The sequence below is a fragment of the Thunnus maccoyii genome, chromosome 2 (assembly GCF_910596095.1).
Source record: "Thunnus maccoyii chromosome 2, fThuMac1.1, whole genome shotgun sequence".
In the NCBI taxonomy this organism is placed as follows: Eukaryota; Metazoa; Chordata; class Actinopteri; order Scombriformes; family Scombridae; genus Thunnus; species Thunnus maccoyii.
Window position 1 is genome coordinate 953,379 of NC_056534.1, and position 16,943 is coordinate 970,321.

The 16,943-nt window shown below is 40.3% G+C and overlaps 1 protein-coding gene across 1 annotated transcript; it reads left to right on the plus strand.

The window, feature by feature from the left end:
• The first annotated feature begins 629 nt into the window (after positions 1–629).
• On the plus strand, positions 630–15,950 carry LOC121882682 (NACHT, LRR and PYD domains-containing protein 12-like). The gene is made up of 9 exons (XM_042391100.1): positions 630–759; positions 1,709–1,816; positions 4,741–5,020; positions 5,413–5,523; positions 6,988–8,827; positions 9,641–9,814; positions 11,976–12,149; positions 13,891–13,937; positions 14,173–15,950. The coding sequence occupies exons 3-9, from the start codon at positions 4,747–4,749 to the stop codon at positions 14,721–14,723; spliced, it is 3,171 nt and encodes a 1,056-aa protein (XP_042247034.1). The 5' UTR covers positions 630–759; positions 1,709–1,816; positions 4,741–4,746; the 3' UTR covers positions 14,724–15,950.
• Positions 15,951–16,943: the final 993 nt, after the last annotated feature.

The following is a 16,943-nucleotide window of genomic DNA, read 5'->3' on the forward strand; positions in this document are numbered from 1 at the left end:
CAGAACACTTGAGAGAGTGTGAGAGAGAGAAACGGGGGGGAAACCAAGAATGGAGGGGGAGCACATAACAGCCTTTATAGTTCACACAAAATGCAGCCTTCCTCCATAAAGGGACTGGTTGCAGGCATACAATTTAACCTGCGCTGTTTGGATCCATCCACCAACAGCCTGCTCGAAAACCCATCTATTCATCTCCTGCTAAATGGCCTTAAGAGAGAGAAACCACAAGACAATGATGTACATCTCCCTTTCACTCTCCCACAGCTGCAAAAATTTATCACACATTTAAGGAATGAGTGCTTTGGTCCTTGTACAGACTTATTAGATACACGCACAGAATCTTTTGATCCTTTGCATGACCTTTCTATAGCTGACATAACAATTAACTTTCATTAATTCACTATATTCTTAAAACACTGAAAGTCTGATAGGGATAAAAATGAATCTCAATTTTAATTTCTGATGCTAATTATGCTTTTTGTCCCTTGTCCTCTAGCCAGCCAACAAGAGCGTCTCTTTGCCACGTCAAGCTGCCTCCGCCTCTGTTTTGTTCTCCTGTGTATGCTTGTTCTTCTCTCTCGGGCAGTTTAACTGAACGGGTTGTGTGCCTTTGTCCTGCTCAGCAAGTCAGAGCCCAGAAGCCCTGCCCTGCTGTGATGTAATGGTGTTTATATTAAACAGCCCCCACTGCTCTCTGAATTTTACACTCGTTGACTCCACGGGCAGAAGAGGAAGAAGCAAATCAACATGATTTATGAGGTATTTTCATATATTTCTCGAGAACTGATCATCCAAACCACATTACACCTCAACATTGCGCTTCCTTGATTCCCCATCAATCCTCGTGCCAGGTATGAAGTAGATCAGATCAACAGTTCTCAAGATATGTGAAGGACAAACATACAGACAGACAGACAGAGATTCCTTGCTTTATATAGAGAGAAGAGATGTGATAGTATAGCTGCTTGGGCTCTCTTTATCAACTTACTAGCTATGATTATTCAAACTAGCAATCTGTGTAGATTCAATTGGCTCTCCACTGCTATATCATTTTTAACTCATTTTAAGACAGACTTGAAAAGCTGTGAGCCCATCCTTTAATATTTTATTTTTTTTATATTTTATTTTACTTGGTGGTAAATAAATACAATCAGATGACTGAAGTTTTCTTAAAATGGCTGTTGTGTGACAGACTGAGGCTACAGTCGCAGCTGATCGAATCACTATTTATGATCATGAAGTTCATACAAGTTCATTAATTAATGTATAAATAAACTTCACAGTGTTTCAGGTAGAGAGTTGATGTGAAGGCAAATGTTGGTGACTTCTGAGTTTAGATTTGTTCAGTTTAGACTTTGTGTTTGCATGTGCTCATGGTGAGAGTGTGTTAAGTTTTTGTTAGGTTTTATGTGTCCATGTGTTGAGATATTTGTCTCCATCCTGATACGATGCAGGTGAATGAATTTAGTATCTCTATGCTGTTTTAACGTGTTGCCACAGTCTGTGTGTCAGCTGCAGTAACAGGATGTGGTCGATGGACAGATGGGAAACTTTAATGTGTCAAAGTCATGTCAACATTTCATGAGTGTAGCAACATAACACACTGGTCAGCTTTTAACCAATCATGCTCTTTCTCTCACGCATGAGGAAATGTGAAGTTTTAGTTCCTGTTTGAGGTCTTCATCACTCTTCCTGTTGTGTCTCTCAGCTCTGCTCCCCGGCTCATAAAGACTCTACAGATTCAGTTCTCTCAGTCTGCAGGAGAATCTACAATTAACAAGACTTCAGTCAGGAAAAAGACAGCTGTTGTTTCTCTGTGAGTGTTAAATACATTTCTATCTCTTCACTGTTTTAGGGAGCGGTCAACCTCATTCAAGCTAACCAACCTATCTGACATGTTGTGGTGCTTTAATGAGTCCTGTAGCATTAACGTCATTAACTCTGCTGAGACAGCAGCGTCTGCTAGTTGACTGTCTCTCCCTTCCTTGTGGTTTTGCTGTAATCAGGAAGACTTTATGTTTACAAAAATATGGATTCTCCATCTTATCTTCTTATATGATTCACCACACATTCATCACACAATCTGACAAACTTCATCAAACTGACATCATACAGTCTGACACAGACTGTGATTTTACACAGATTTTATTGGAACTGTCTCACACAGTGACGTGCAATAAACTTACATTAATGTTATTGCAGTCTCAAGGCTTTTTTTAGTCTTGTTGACTTAAGACATTTCTCCACTCTCCCAAGAGAAAGTTATCAGTGTCACATCCTGCCTGGACTTTTTCCCCCTCTTCTCATTTCTCAGTATGCACATCCTTGATTCCTTTCCTCGCCTCCTCTCTTCGCGTCTAAGTACCTCCCACCTGAGATGCGAATGGAGGAGGCGAGGAAGAGATAGGAGGAGAGAGGAGTAGCTTCTCAGCCGTCATTCTAAAGCAACATCAGTTAAATATGAAGTGTTGCACAGCTGCATCATCTGTCCATTGTTTTGTTATAGTCTACCGCTGTATTCTATGATCTCTGTCAGATGAGTATCACAGTGTTCATGACAACTTATATATTTACTTTTAATTCAAATCACAACATTGTAGGAATGTCATACATTGTTATTTTTTATTTAACACACACACACACACACACACACACACACACACACACACACACATATGTATGTATATGTATATAAAAAAATCCTTCTCTCACCCCCCTCCCATGGGGGGTGGTGTGTCTGTACCAGAGTTCTGGGAGTTTGAGGGTTCTGTGCAGTATCTTAGCTGTTCCTAGGACTGCACTCTTCTGGACAGAGACCTCAGATGTTGTGCCTGGAATCTGCTGGAGCCACTCTCCCAGTTTGTGGGTCACAGCCCCCAGTGCTCCCATTACCACTGGCACCACTGTTGTCTTTACTCCCCACATCTTTTCTAGCTCCTCTTTCAGCCCTTGGTATTTTTTGAGCTTCTCATGTTCCTTCTTCCTGATGTTGCTGTTGCTTGGGATTGCTACGTCTATCACCACTGCCTTCTTCTGTTGTTTGTCAATCAACACAATGTCCGGTTGGTTAGCCATCACCAGCTTGTCAGTCTGGATCTGGAAGTCCCACAGGATCGTAGCTTGGTCATTCTCAACCACCTTAGGAGGTGTCTTCCATTGTGACCTTGGGACTTCCAGCCCATACTCAGTGTAGATGTCTCACCAGTCCTCGGCCTCTCTCGTTCCGCTTAGTGTACAGTCTCAGGGTGCTGGACTTGGGATGAAACCCTCCATGCATTGTGAGGAGCTTCCTTGTCTTGATATGAGTGGCCCCTATCTCCTCTTTTGGCCAGCTTACTAGATCAGCGGGTATTTGATGACTGGCAGGGCGTACGTGATGATGGCTTGTATGTTGTTCTTCCCATTTAGCCGACTTTTCAGGACCTGCCTTATTCTGTGTAGTTGGCTGTGGCTGACTTCCTTGCAGCCTCCTCATGGTTTTATATATATACAGTACTGTGCAAAAGTTTTAGGCACTAAAAGTAAAGTGAGAATGCTTACAAAAATATTGCTATAAATTGTTTTAATTTATCAATTAACTTCTTACAAAGTTGAGTAAAGAGCAGAAACCTAAATGAAATCAATATTTGCTGTGAGCAGCTTTGCCTTTAAAACAGCAGCAGTTCTCCTTGGTTCACTTTAACACAGTTTTTCATGGTAACTTGCAGGTAGATTGTTGTAACCATCTTGGAGAAAGAATGGTCTTCTGTGGATTTATTATTTAGGCCATCTCAGGTGCTTCTTTGTGTAATCCCAGATTGACTGCATGATGTTGAAATCAGGTCTCTCTGGGGGCCAAACCATACCATCTGTTGCAGGACTCAGGACTCACGGGTCACGGGTGCTGAAAAACTTCCGCAAAGGATACACCTTCGCATCCTCGCTCATAGCTCCCCCGGCAAGCCCCCTCTTTCCTCGAGATGCAATTTAGGAATTGAGACATCCGTAAATATTGCATGCTGATATCAGTTTCTGGGTCACAGTGTAGCGTAGGGTACTGAAATAGTTACTTAAAATGCCAACCCAGTCAAGGAACAGCTTCCAAGCATATCCTAGGGAAGACAGGCAAACTTTTCTCCAGACATGCTCCGGGGATCAGCCCTCCTCCTTCAGAACAGGATTGTTCACAGTGGTCCCAGCTGGTTTTCTTTTACTATTTCTGCTGTCTGTCCTTCCATTCTGATTGTACTTACATCTTACAGCATATGTAACATGCTATGTTAATACTGTAGAGCAGCACTGACAGAAAAAGAAGACAACAATTATTAACTGAAGTCAAAAAGTAAAATAAAAAATACGGTGGATTTGCATCTTTATAGTGACATTAAATACTTTACCACTGGTACCCATGTTTCGGCATATTCTGTCCCATTATTTTTCAGTGTAAAAGCTTTCTTTTCTAATTTAATCATTTCTATTGCCTCAGTGATCCATCCATGAGTGATTCATTTATGATTTTCCAATGTTTCTGATAGATGATGTTTGGACTCATAAGTAAGACTGAGCAACAGAGGAGGTAATCTTTTTTGATTCAAGACAGAGGTTCTTAAGTCGGCAGTCAGCAGAATCCAAAAGGGAAGCAGGCAGGATCAGAGACTTATACACAATGACTATGGGGACACAACAGAATATCTAGTAATATATAATAGTTTGTGGAAATGGCAAGTCCTTCATGTTGAAAATATTCTTTGATTTTAACAGGGAGAAATGAAGACGAAGGAGGACCTACTGAAAACTCTGGAGGATTTGATAGAGAAGGACTTTGAGGACTTCAAGTGGTTCCTAAAGGATGAGAGTCTGGAAGGCCACCAAGCCATCAAAGCATCCCAGCTGGAGAAGGCAGAGAGACGGGACACTGTGGATCTGATGGTGCAGACCTACCAACTTCCTGGAGCTGTGGAGGTGACCAAGAAGCTTTTAAAGAAGATCAACAGGAATGATCTGCTGCAGAGTTTATCAGACAGCAGCTCAGGACCAGAAGGTCAGTCACAGGAAGAGAGAAACATGATGTCACTGCAGGGTGAGAGGTGCATTTTAATACTGCAACAATCTTACGCAAACAAGATATTAACTTGTTCACACAATATGCCATCTGTCACATCCAGACTGCGGAGGTCAGACAGAAACGCTACATTCATGTTATTTATTTGTTTTAATACTGAGGAACTTCCACATTCACACAGACGACCTTCATCTGTCCACCATGATTAACACAAACATCTCTGCTTTCACTGTCAGTGGAAAAGTCTTTACTTCCACTCTGATATAGCAGTTCTCAATTCAAATCAGCTTTATTGACACAAATGCTGTTACATTATTGTCATAACTAAAGTGCATATTATTATATTTTATTTATTATTAATTATCTATCAGTGGATGTCAGTGATGATTGGGAGGCTTCAGAGAACAGAGGACCTTCCTCCTCTCAGACTCGTCCTCCTCGTCCTCTTCCTGAACTTTCCAAGGACAGCAGTCAGAGTGAAGGTAAACTACTGTAATCTCTGGTTTGTGTTTGTTGGTGTAGTGTTCACATTGTTAACAAGTGAGAACTCCTCTGGAGCTCTCCTAACTATTGTTCGAGATGGGAATAGTTTCCTAAGTTAAGAACACTGAAACTGCAGCAGATTTAGTGGCTGCAAATCGGAACTGTGGCTCATTGACATCTCAAATCTTTTTCAGGGTTGCCAAGCCTCACACATTGACCATGAGACTCACACGACTGACACTTTTCACATGCTCTCGCACTGCACGTCCATTTTCTCACACAGTGGAAAACAATGTTAATATAATGTTGCTGCATGAAAAGAGAACACTGACAGCATACAGAAAGACAAAATGGAGCAGTAGGGTGCAAACACTGAGGGGGAAAGCAAGAAATGTACACAAATCTATTATGTTGTAATTTATTCTCATGCATACTGCTCAAAGTAATCTCAGTTTCAGTCTCAGGTGGACAGCTCAGCGAGCACTACGCATGAGAGTTCTGTAATATTTGTTGTGATATTTGGTGAAGACACATTCACATAAACCTCTCTAAAATCACACCACGCTTTTTTTTTAACTTTTGGCTGTTTGATTTTCATCCTACATTCTTCCACCAGCTGACCGCTCAGGTACACCTGACTTCATTGCGCCACTTGATTAATTAAAACTAATTAAAACAGAGCCCCTAATCTGCCAATGAGTAGAGAGAGAGGTGGGGGTGGAGGGGCTTCTGTCATGTCTCTGTTTCATGCCTCAGTGTAATTTATTTTGCATATTCTGTCTACTTCCCATGGCAGCCAGTCACTCACCTCTCCTGTCCTCACAGTCCCTGTCATTCTCCACCTGCCCAGGTAGGTGTGGGAGTCAGGGAGGCAGTGGAGATACAATATACACACACACATGGTGCAGCACACAGCCACTAGCCTTATAATATTAATAATGGAACAGGAATTATTAAATGGGCTTCATGGAGAATGAAAAGAAGTTGGAGCGATATAATAAGATGTATCAAAACTGTAGCTCTGCGTTAAAACAATGCAAGGGGCTGTGTTGGTGTGCATGTGTTGTTTAAGGCACCAGTGAGACAATAAAATACAATCCAGGAAGTCAAGTTGGAACTACATATTAATGCATTTAAAGGCACCAAAACACTGCACAGCTGTTTGAAATACTCACAGACAGTAAACAGTCGAATATGGTGTTCACATTATAAAGTCCACCATGAACGTGTGCTTGCATTTAAGCGATTGGTTCATGCAACACCTTGCCGGATGAGGTCGCATTGCAACAAAAGTTGAGCCCAGTTCCACTTTTTTGCTGAGCAATCACGGCAGTGTTTTGCTGAGTCCTCTACGATGGCACACTTACTGCACAACACACTTCCCACATTCAAAAGACTGAGAGGACTGAAATCAGTCTGAACGCCCCCTAATGCTTTGTTTTTTCTGTTTTTGTTTGACACAGATGTGATCGTTCCGGTACCAGAGCCAAAACCCATCACACATTACCAACACATGCTTCGGTCAAACCTCCGAGACAGATTCATGTGTGCACAAGAGGGGTGGACAGCGGATAAGCAACATCTGGTTGATATCTACACAGAGCTGTACATCACAGCTGGTGGTGACGTACACATCAACACACAGCATGAGGTCAGACAGATAGAAATGGCAGGGAAGCCAGCAGAAACAGATAAAGCTCTTAAACCCAGTGACATGTTCAAACACCCTTCTGGAGAATACAGACCCATGAGAACAGTTCTGACCAATGGAATCGCAGGAATTGGAAAAACATTCCTCGTACATAAGTTTGTGATGGACTGGGTTGAAGGAAAAACTAATCGAGATGTGCATCTCATTTTTCCCTTCACCTTCCGTCAGCTGAATCCACTGAAGGGAGAAAAGTTTTGTTTGGCAGAGCTCATTCATGAATGCATCACAGAAACTAAAGACATCAAAGAGGAAGCTCTAAATCACATCTTTACAACTCTACAGTCATCAGGAAACACCAACTATGACAAGAGCAAATACAAGCTTTTGTTTGTGTTTGATGGATTGGATGAGAGCCGCCTTCAACTGGACCTTAATGGCAACGACGTTCGCTCCATTGATGTAACAAAGTCAGCTAGAGTAGAAGTACTGCTGAGGAAACTCATCAATGGGAAACTGCTACACTCAGCTCGCATCTGGATAACCACACGACCTGCAGCAGCCAATCAGATCCCTCGAAACTTTGTTGACAGCATGACAGAGGTCAGAGGGTTCATTGACCCACAGAAGGAAGAGTACTTCAAGAAGAGATTCAGAGATGAGCAGCAAGCCAACACAATCATCTCCCATATCAAGACCTCACGAAGCCTCCACATCATGTGCCACATCCCAGTCTTCTGCTGGATCACTGCTACAGTTCTGGAAGATGTGTTGAAAAGCAGAGAGGGAGGAGAGCTGCCCAAGACCCTGACTGAGATGTACTCAGAATTCGTGGTGTTTCAGATTGACTGGACCAAAGAAAAATATGGCCCAGTAAAGTGCATTCAGTACATTAAATCATTAGCAAAACTAGCTTTCCACCAGCTTGAAAAGGGCAATCTGATCTTCTACGAGAAAGATCTGAGAGAGAGTGGCATTGATTTCAATGAGGCCTCAGTGTGCTCAGGAGTGTTCACACAGATCTTTAAAAAGGAGTGTGGGAAGAAGAAGATGTTCAGCTTTGTCCATCTGAGTGTTCAGGAGTTTCTTGCTGCTCTCCATGTGAAAATGTCACTCATCAACAGCAACAAAAATGTGATGCCTTTTCCACAACCAACAGTCCAAAACCTGCGACTGCTTTTAAAGAAAACCTGTATAAAGAAGATCCACAGGATTGCTATCATAAATGCCTTACAGAGTCCCAATGGACATCTGGACCTGTTCCTTCGCTTCCTCCTAGGCCTTTCTCTGCAGACCAATCAAGACAAACTAGAAGACCTGCTGATAAAGAGAGAAGGTAGCTCAGAGACCAATCAGGAAACAGTCAAGTACATCAAGAGGAAGATCAGTGAGAACCTGTCTGCAGAGAGAAGCATCAATCTGTTCCACTGTCTGAATGAACTGAAGGACCATTCTCTAGTGGAAGAGATCCAACAGTACCTCAGATCAGGAAGTCTCTCCACAGATAAACTGTCTCCTGCTCAGTGGTCAGCTCTGGTCTTCATCTTGCTGTCATCAGAAAAAGATCTGGACGTGTTTGACCTGAAGAAGTACTCTGCTTCAGAGGATGCTCTTCTGAGGCTGCTGCCAGTGGTCAGAGCCTCAAACAAAGCTCGGTAAGTGTACAGGTAACTGCAGATACTAACTGTATCACATGTGTGGGGTTGTTTCCAACTAATGAAAGTAGATCTGCAACAATTAGTCAATTAATCAATTAGTTGCCAACTATTCTGATAATCGGTTAATTGTTTTTGAATTTGTACCATCAACTTGTCATGTCATGCAGCATCAGTTTGCACTTCAACAGAGGAGGTTTATATTAAACATGATGATTCAACAAAATTAATATGATTAGAGCTGCCATGATTAATCAGATAATCAATTAGTTGCCAGCAATTAGATTAATCCCCAACTATTTTGATAATTGTTTTGAAATCGTTTTTAAGAAAAAATGTCTAAATTCTCCGATTCGAGTTTCTCAAATGTGAATATTTTCTGGTTTCTTTAGTCTTCTATGTCAGTTAACTGAATATCTTTGTGTTATGGACAAAACAAGACATCTGAGGATGTCATCTTTGTCTTTGGAAAACACTCATTGACATTTTTCACCATTTTCTGACATTATATAAATCTTAACCTCTAAACCACTGAGGCGCCTCACTATCTACTTCTTATTGATGATAAAAGTATATTTGTCTAAATTACTGTGATTTAGGGGAGATGTGACTTTAACTTTTGAGGAAATGACTCATTTGTTTAATGTTAGTTTCCATTGAAAAAAGAAAAAAGAAAAAAGAATCATAATTACCAAAATACTCTTAATTGACCAAGATCCTAATGATTTATAGAGCGAGAGAAAGCAACTCTAAAATTGTGATTTTTACAACAGAAACAGTGTCAGTGTTTGTCTTTGTCACTAACTCTCTCAGGTTGAGTGGCTGTAATCTGTCAGAGAGAAGCTGTGCAGCTCTGTCCTCAGTTCTCAGCTCCCAGTCCTCTAGTCTGAGAGAGTTGGAACTGAGTAACAATGACCTGCAGGATTCAGGAGTGAAGCTGCTCTCTGCTGGACTGGAGAATCCACACTGTACACTGGAGACTCTCAGGTCAGATCACACTGTGATGCTTTAATATACCACTGTGGTGTACCTCAAAACATTAAGTAGTGTACGGTCAAGTTAAGTCAATTTTTTTCATATAGCGCCAAATCACAACAGAAGTTATCTCAGGGCACTGTTCACATAGCAGGTCGAGACTGTACTCTTTAATGTGGGATTCATCAGTAAATAGGACTTTTTCCAGTCATCCACTGTGAGTTGTTGGTATTTTTTAGCCCACCCCAAGCGCTTGGCCTTGTTTCCCCTCCTGAAAAGTGGTTTAGAAACTGCTACTTGCCCTCTGAAAATGCTACAACACAGCCTTTTTTTGACACTACTTTTGCTGTTTGGAGTCCTGCGTTCTTTATTTAGCAAATTATGTATTTGTGATGAAGTTGCTTCTCTGTCTCTCAGGGAACTGAGCCTGATGTATTAATCTTCTGATGGTGTGGTCAATTTTTGTCTGCCTGATCGTGCTTTGGATACAACTGATTGGGTTTCTACAAAGCATTTTAGAGGTCCATGCACTGCCCGCTTAGAAACCTTTAGTCTGGCCATGATTGACACTGAGAAAGCCCCCCTTTGTTTAGAATAACAATTTGACCTCTGACACTTTCACTTAGTTCTGATGCCATGTTTCACACTATCACAATGTTACTTAGTGGGCAATGATCTGCTGGAAACTTGAGACACAGCCATATTTATAATAGATGAACACTGGCTGCAGGTTGAGTTATTGAACAAACCTCTGATAAGTAGATCAAATCCACCTGAGTGTCATCTGAATGCTTCAATAGAGGGGATATGACTCAAGGAAATTTGACCTTTTGTACAAAGTGGTTAAGTTGATCAATGCCACAAATTTGCTTAAATTTGATTGCTGATATTGAAAAGGTGCAAAATATTAGATATTTTTTCATTTTACATGTTATAACTTCTTGTGTTTTTAAATGTTTTTGAATCCTCACCTTCTGATTATTTCCAGGTTTACATGAAAATATTAGAGATTTTTAATGTGGTCTCAGACTTTTAGACTTCACTATATACAGTTCCTCCTCCACCAAACACATAGAGTGGAGAACAGCAGAGAGATTTAAATCGTGTGAAGTTAAATTTTGCTCAAGTTCATGAAAACTACACTTGTTATTGTAAGTGTAATAAAACTTCTGTGAAAAAGAGTAATTTATCAAGTCACCAGAAGCATGTATTTTCTTAAATGCAATATTTTCATCTGTAATGGCTCATTCTCCCAGTATTTTTACACAGCCATAGCTTCTTAGGTTAATAGCCAATTGTCATGAACAAGCTAAAACAACTGTATATAGCTGTTGAAACTGAATGTATTATTCTTCTTGCACAGCAATAAAAAGAACTGCTAAGAGATTTGATAAAGCACTGGACCGATAAGGAGTTTTGATAAGATGAGTGGAATTAATATTCATTTTCAGCCATGGTGTTGGTGATGTACGTAGTCATAACATCAATATGGGAACACACCAGCACGTATTAATATCTCTAGTATCATGATGTGACAATTTTTTTTATCACATTAAGACTTGTACCAGTATTATCATGAATAATATAAATGATATATGGCACCTCCACGTTCTCCAGCGAGGGAAACACTTTATTTTGTTGTTACAATGATAGTTTGATCAAGGATTTTTTTTCTGATTTCTACAATATGCTTAATTTGACCATATTCATCATCATATGTCTGTACATTGAATCATAAAAACATTTCACAAATTTATGAAGCACAGCGTTGGTTCAACTGGAGACTCTTTAGTTTAACACAATCATTTGAATGTCACTGAACATACAGGTTAATGTCAGTGAAAAATCACAATGTCTACCAACGTTCTGCAAGTACATTTCTGGAAATTACATGATGAATATTCTTTGTTGTCTTAATTTTTTTAAAATTCTGCAGCGAATGTAACACTCAGCAGTTAAGTGAGTCAACAGATTCTGTTGATGATGGACTGTAGTGTCATTTGACTTTATTGTAACAACTGTCATCAAAACAAGAATGATGCACAAAAACACTAAATCTGTGTGTGTGTGTATGTGTGTATGTGTGTGTGTGTGTGTGTGTCTGTGTCTGTGTCTGTGTGTGTGTGTGTGTGTGTGTGTGTGTGTGTGTGTGTGTGTGTGTGTGTGTCTCCAGGCTGTCAGGCTGTCTGGTCACAGAGGAAGGCTGTGCCTCTCTGGCTTCAGCTCTGAAATCCAACCCCTCCTATCTGAGAGAGCTGGATCTGAGCTACAATCATCCAGGAGACTCAGGAGTGAGGATGCTGTCTGCTGGACTGGAGGATCCAAACTGGAGACTGGACACTCTCAGGTATGAACAGACAACAAGAGCTCACACACTGTTTCTCTGTCACACTGACAAGCTGAGGACTGTTGGTTCACAGTCTGCACCAGCAGCACTGCTGATAACAGTGAAGACAGTAACTGATGTGCTGAGAGTCCCTGTCCCCACTGAGACTGATCTCTGAACTACTATCAGACCAGGATCGTGTGCTGATCATGTAGCAGCACCTACAATACACATCATTCCTGTTTTTACTGCAAATTAGAGTTTTGTGATCTTAAATTGTGCTTCTATCTCATTCAGTTTATGATCTTAGCCTTATCTGACAATAATCCTGATGTATATGTGTAAGGAGAGAGGTCTGTTACATCACACCAAGCACTCCCAATCTTTCCCTAAACTGCATCAACAAATGACAAGTGTGTGTTAACATGTGACAAACAGAAGAGTAAAATACAGTGAAAGAAAAATATTTGTACGAAACTCAGTGATGGAGAGGAAGAACAAATACATTTAGCCTCCCTCATTTCTGACAAAAAACGCTGCTTGCAAAGATGATGACGACAGCCGAAAGGACCTACATTACTCTGCAAATACAATACCATGAATGTGTACAACCACTAATGTGATGAAACCATAAAGTAAAGAAAACTTTACTGGAAAATCCCTGATGTCAGACCGCAAACATCCATCACAGGAGGCTGAAACAGTTCACTGATGTACCTGACCATCTATCATAGTCACAAGAATTTTTATTTGTATACTGTAGCTTAACATCACAGAGAAGACTGCAGGAGCTGCGACTTATCATCATCTTACCAGAATCATGTAGTCCTCTTACAAATAACTTTAAAACAGGATGTAAAGATATGAATCATCTTCCAGCTTTTTATCCTGACATCACTGTCATGTGTCACCTCAGAACAATGACCTCATGTACACTCAGTCATATCATGTGACTTTAAGTGTAATGTGCTGTTGTTGTGTTTATCTGATCCCTGATCAGTTCAGACACTGAATGATGATTGTGAGAGGAACGTGAGAGTCCACAAAGACGACAAACTGTCTCACTGAAATGTTCATCCATGTGTTTATGTTAATTTAAGTAGTTGTTATCTAGCTGCTAAACTGTTAAAGTGCACAAATTCTATTTCTTCTTTTTTTTTTCTATTATCAAACAGCCTCAGGTTCATCAGCACCACCCGCTGGACTGGAGGGGAGTCAACCCTGATTTGCACATAGCTGTGAAAACAAAGACTGATTGTAATCAGATTTGAGATCTGATGAACAAAGACACATATATATGACTAAATGTAAACAACAGTTTATTAAACCTGGATTTTATCCAGATGTGAGACTCTTGAAATGACGTGTGTATATGGGACCAGAGTGCAGCTGAGCAGCTAAACAGTATCAGAAAAGTGGTGAAAGAACTATTTATGTTTCTTAATTTGAAAATTCCCCAAATGAAACACAATAACCAGTGATGCAGTGTCCAGTTGTTCTGAGAGTAAATTAGTTAAATTAAATAAGAGAAGAAGGCAACAGGTAGTGTGATCAGTGAGGTTGTGATCCAGTTTGAACCCTGCAGACCTCTGAGGTTGGTCAGCTCTGATGCTTCTTCACAGAATCCAAACATGCTGAAGCTGCTTTTATGTGTTCATAAACCTTCACTCAGATCCAATATTAAGAAAAAACAGCTGGATTTATGAAGATCATTGATGAGGAAACTTTTGAAGGTTCATTCTGACTTTGTTTCTTCCTCCAGGGTGGAACATGGTGGAGAGCACAGGCTGAAACCTGGTGTGAGGAAGTGTAAGTGTGTGTTCACTTTGATTCATGAAAACAATGTAGCACATGTTAAAGTAGTTTAAACCAAAAGCTTGTTTATCTGCATTACATTCTCAGTTTGAAAGAAGATGTAAAAAAGATGAGTCATTATCATATATAAGTTTTTATCTCATTGAGTCTATTAATGAAGCAACAAATAAACCATCAGGTGTGTTAGATAATAAACTGCCGCTGTATTGTGTCTTGTTCTCTCCATCAGATGCCTGTGAACTCACACTGGACACAAGCACAGTGAACAACTACCTCAAATTGTCTGACAACAACAGGAAAGTGACATATGTAACACAGGAGCAGCCATATCCTGATCATCCAGAGAGATTTGATGTCTGGACTCAGCTGCTGTGTAGAAATGGTCTGACCGGTCGCTGTTACTGGGAGGTCGAGTGGAGAGGAAGGGTTCATATAGCAGTGAGTTACAGAGGAATCAGAAGGAAAGGAGGCAGTGATGCCTCCAGGTTTGGAGGGAATAATCAGTCCTGGAGTCTGAGGAGCTCTGATCGTGATGGTTACTCTGTCTGGCACAATAACACAGAAACAGACCTCTCCTCCCTCTCCTCCTTCTCCTCTGTCTCTGACAGAGTAGCAGTGTATGTGGACTGTCCTGTTGGCACTCTGTCCTTCTACAGAATCTCCTCTGATACACTGATCCACCTCCACACCTTCAACACCACATTCACTGAACCCCTTTATCCCGGGTTTAGGTTCTGTGCTGCTTCCTCAATGTCTCTGTGTTCCAACAAGTCAAGTTAATTCATATAAAAGTTGCTCAGTGGTGCATGAAGCCAAAAAAGCCACTTCCTGCTGAAAAGAAATTACACAGATGAATGCATACTGCCCATAGAGCATGCATACCAGAGACTTCCACCGGTCGAGCTGGCTAACTTTCAGTTTAGCCCTCTGCTAACTTGGGGATGGGGATAAAATGATTCAATCGTGTGGCTCTGCCAGAGTTTCCAAATGTTATTGGACCAAATGGATCACATTCTGATAGTAAATGAGATATTTCATGGGTTGTGAAGCTAAAAAAATGTATCCACTGTTTTACAACCACTCCTTTTCCCATAATTTTGTGCAGGAAAAATGCTTTTGGGCCCCTGTTGGACCCTGAGGTTGTAATAGGCTCATTGATAATGAACCAGGCCTGTGCAGAATAGATCACCAGTGATCACCGCACAATGAATACAGGTTAGATTTTTTTCCGACTTGATCCTGACTTCTGCTCTGACATCCTGCACACATGAGCAATGATGACCTGACAAGATGGAGGTGCCGCAGTTGTTGGAGCTGCAGCTGCTCTCCACTGACTGCAAGGATCAGGGCATGATGGGAAATGTCTGGCTTCCCTTGATCAAAGAGCTGATTGGCTCAGGTGTTGGATCAACAATATTACGTTTTATAGAAACTCTTCATTTTTAGTTTGATCTTGATTTTATTATTCTGATCTTTTACTAAGAATTCAGATGTGTTGATGACAACATTTATCAGCCAAAGAGAAGGAAAACATTCAGTATTCAAATATTACAGATTGACACAATACGAACATTACATTATAATTAATTCTTGTCAGCATTATGAACTGAAACAACATAAAACCTTTGGTAACGAGTGTGACTTGAAGATTCTCTTCTGTACAGATATGAAGTCCTGACAGTCTGAATATTTGACAAATCAATGTCTAATGTCTATTTCTGCTCCTGTCCTCTTGCATTTTGAGTACTGACTGGTGTATTTATGTATTTATTTGTTTGCACATTGCAAAATACATACTTACCTTCTAAAATATTTTTTAAAATTATATGTGTACACAGTCATTCACGTATATGTTACAAAAACACACTTTTACCTGCATATACTCAGCTATACATTCATTTAAAGTAAATAAACATTTGTGCAGGAGAGGCAGGAATGGAAGGATGCCAAGACCTCTCCCAAGTACTCAATACAAGATTTTACATTGAATAAAATAATTTAATTTCGTTTGAATTTCTTTATCTCTGGAATGAGATGTGAATGAGTTTGACAAGTAAGCTAATTTATAGTCAGCATGCTGACCAGGAGGTAGTGGTACACCTGCTATTGGTTGAATTTCGATGTAAAATATTTTAATGATATTGGAGATTACAGAATAAATGCTGTTTGATGATCACAAGGTACAAGGTTATTTTTATATGTTATACCCTATCATAAAGAACAATCACAGTCAGTGATTGAGGAGCTACAAGCTTTTATTAAATTAGGATCAGATCTAACAGGGTGTAAATAGTTCTGTAACATCCTGTATATTCTGGTGATGCTGCTGGAAACTGTCCGACTTATCTGCAGCCCTTTGTCGCTGCCCCCTGCTGCTACTGTCTGATCCCTCAACTTCCAGACGCAGTTCTTCTCAAACAAGCCAAATGGCTTCAAAGCCTGGCGCTGTTCCTGGGGGCTTGTTCTGAATATAGAAGTGTATCACCTTATATAGAAGTCATCTGAACTGCACCACTTCTCGAGGTCATAATTACTACGGCTGCTACATGGATTCTGCCACTCAAATGTTACTATAGATAATTTCTGGCGACTGACATTACGACCTATTGTATTGTTTTTATGGGGAGAACAGGCTCCAAAATCTACACAATGTCTTAAAAAGTATTAAAAGTTGATAAATCAATTTAGCAAAAATTAAGGCCCTTAAAAAGTATTAAAAAGTCTTAAAGGTATAATATGTAATTATTCCACATTAAAATATTAAAAAAACAACTAGACTCATGTTATATATTTTTTTGAGTTGTGTACTTACATTATCCCAAATGTTTCCAACAATTTTCAAACCCAGAGAAGTCTGTAATTTAATCAAAGTCATGGACCGTTTCATTTGGTTGCATGTCAATGGCGTCATACCTCCTCTACCAAAGAGTAAACACGCACAAGATGCATACGGCGGCGCTGTGTTTGTCTGCTACAATGGCGTCTACCAAAGAGTAACTT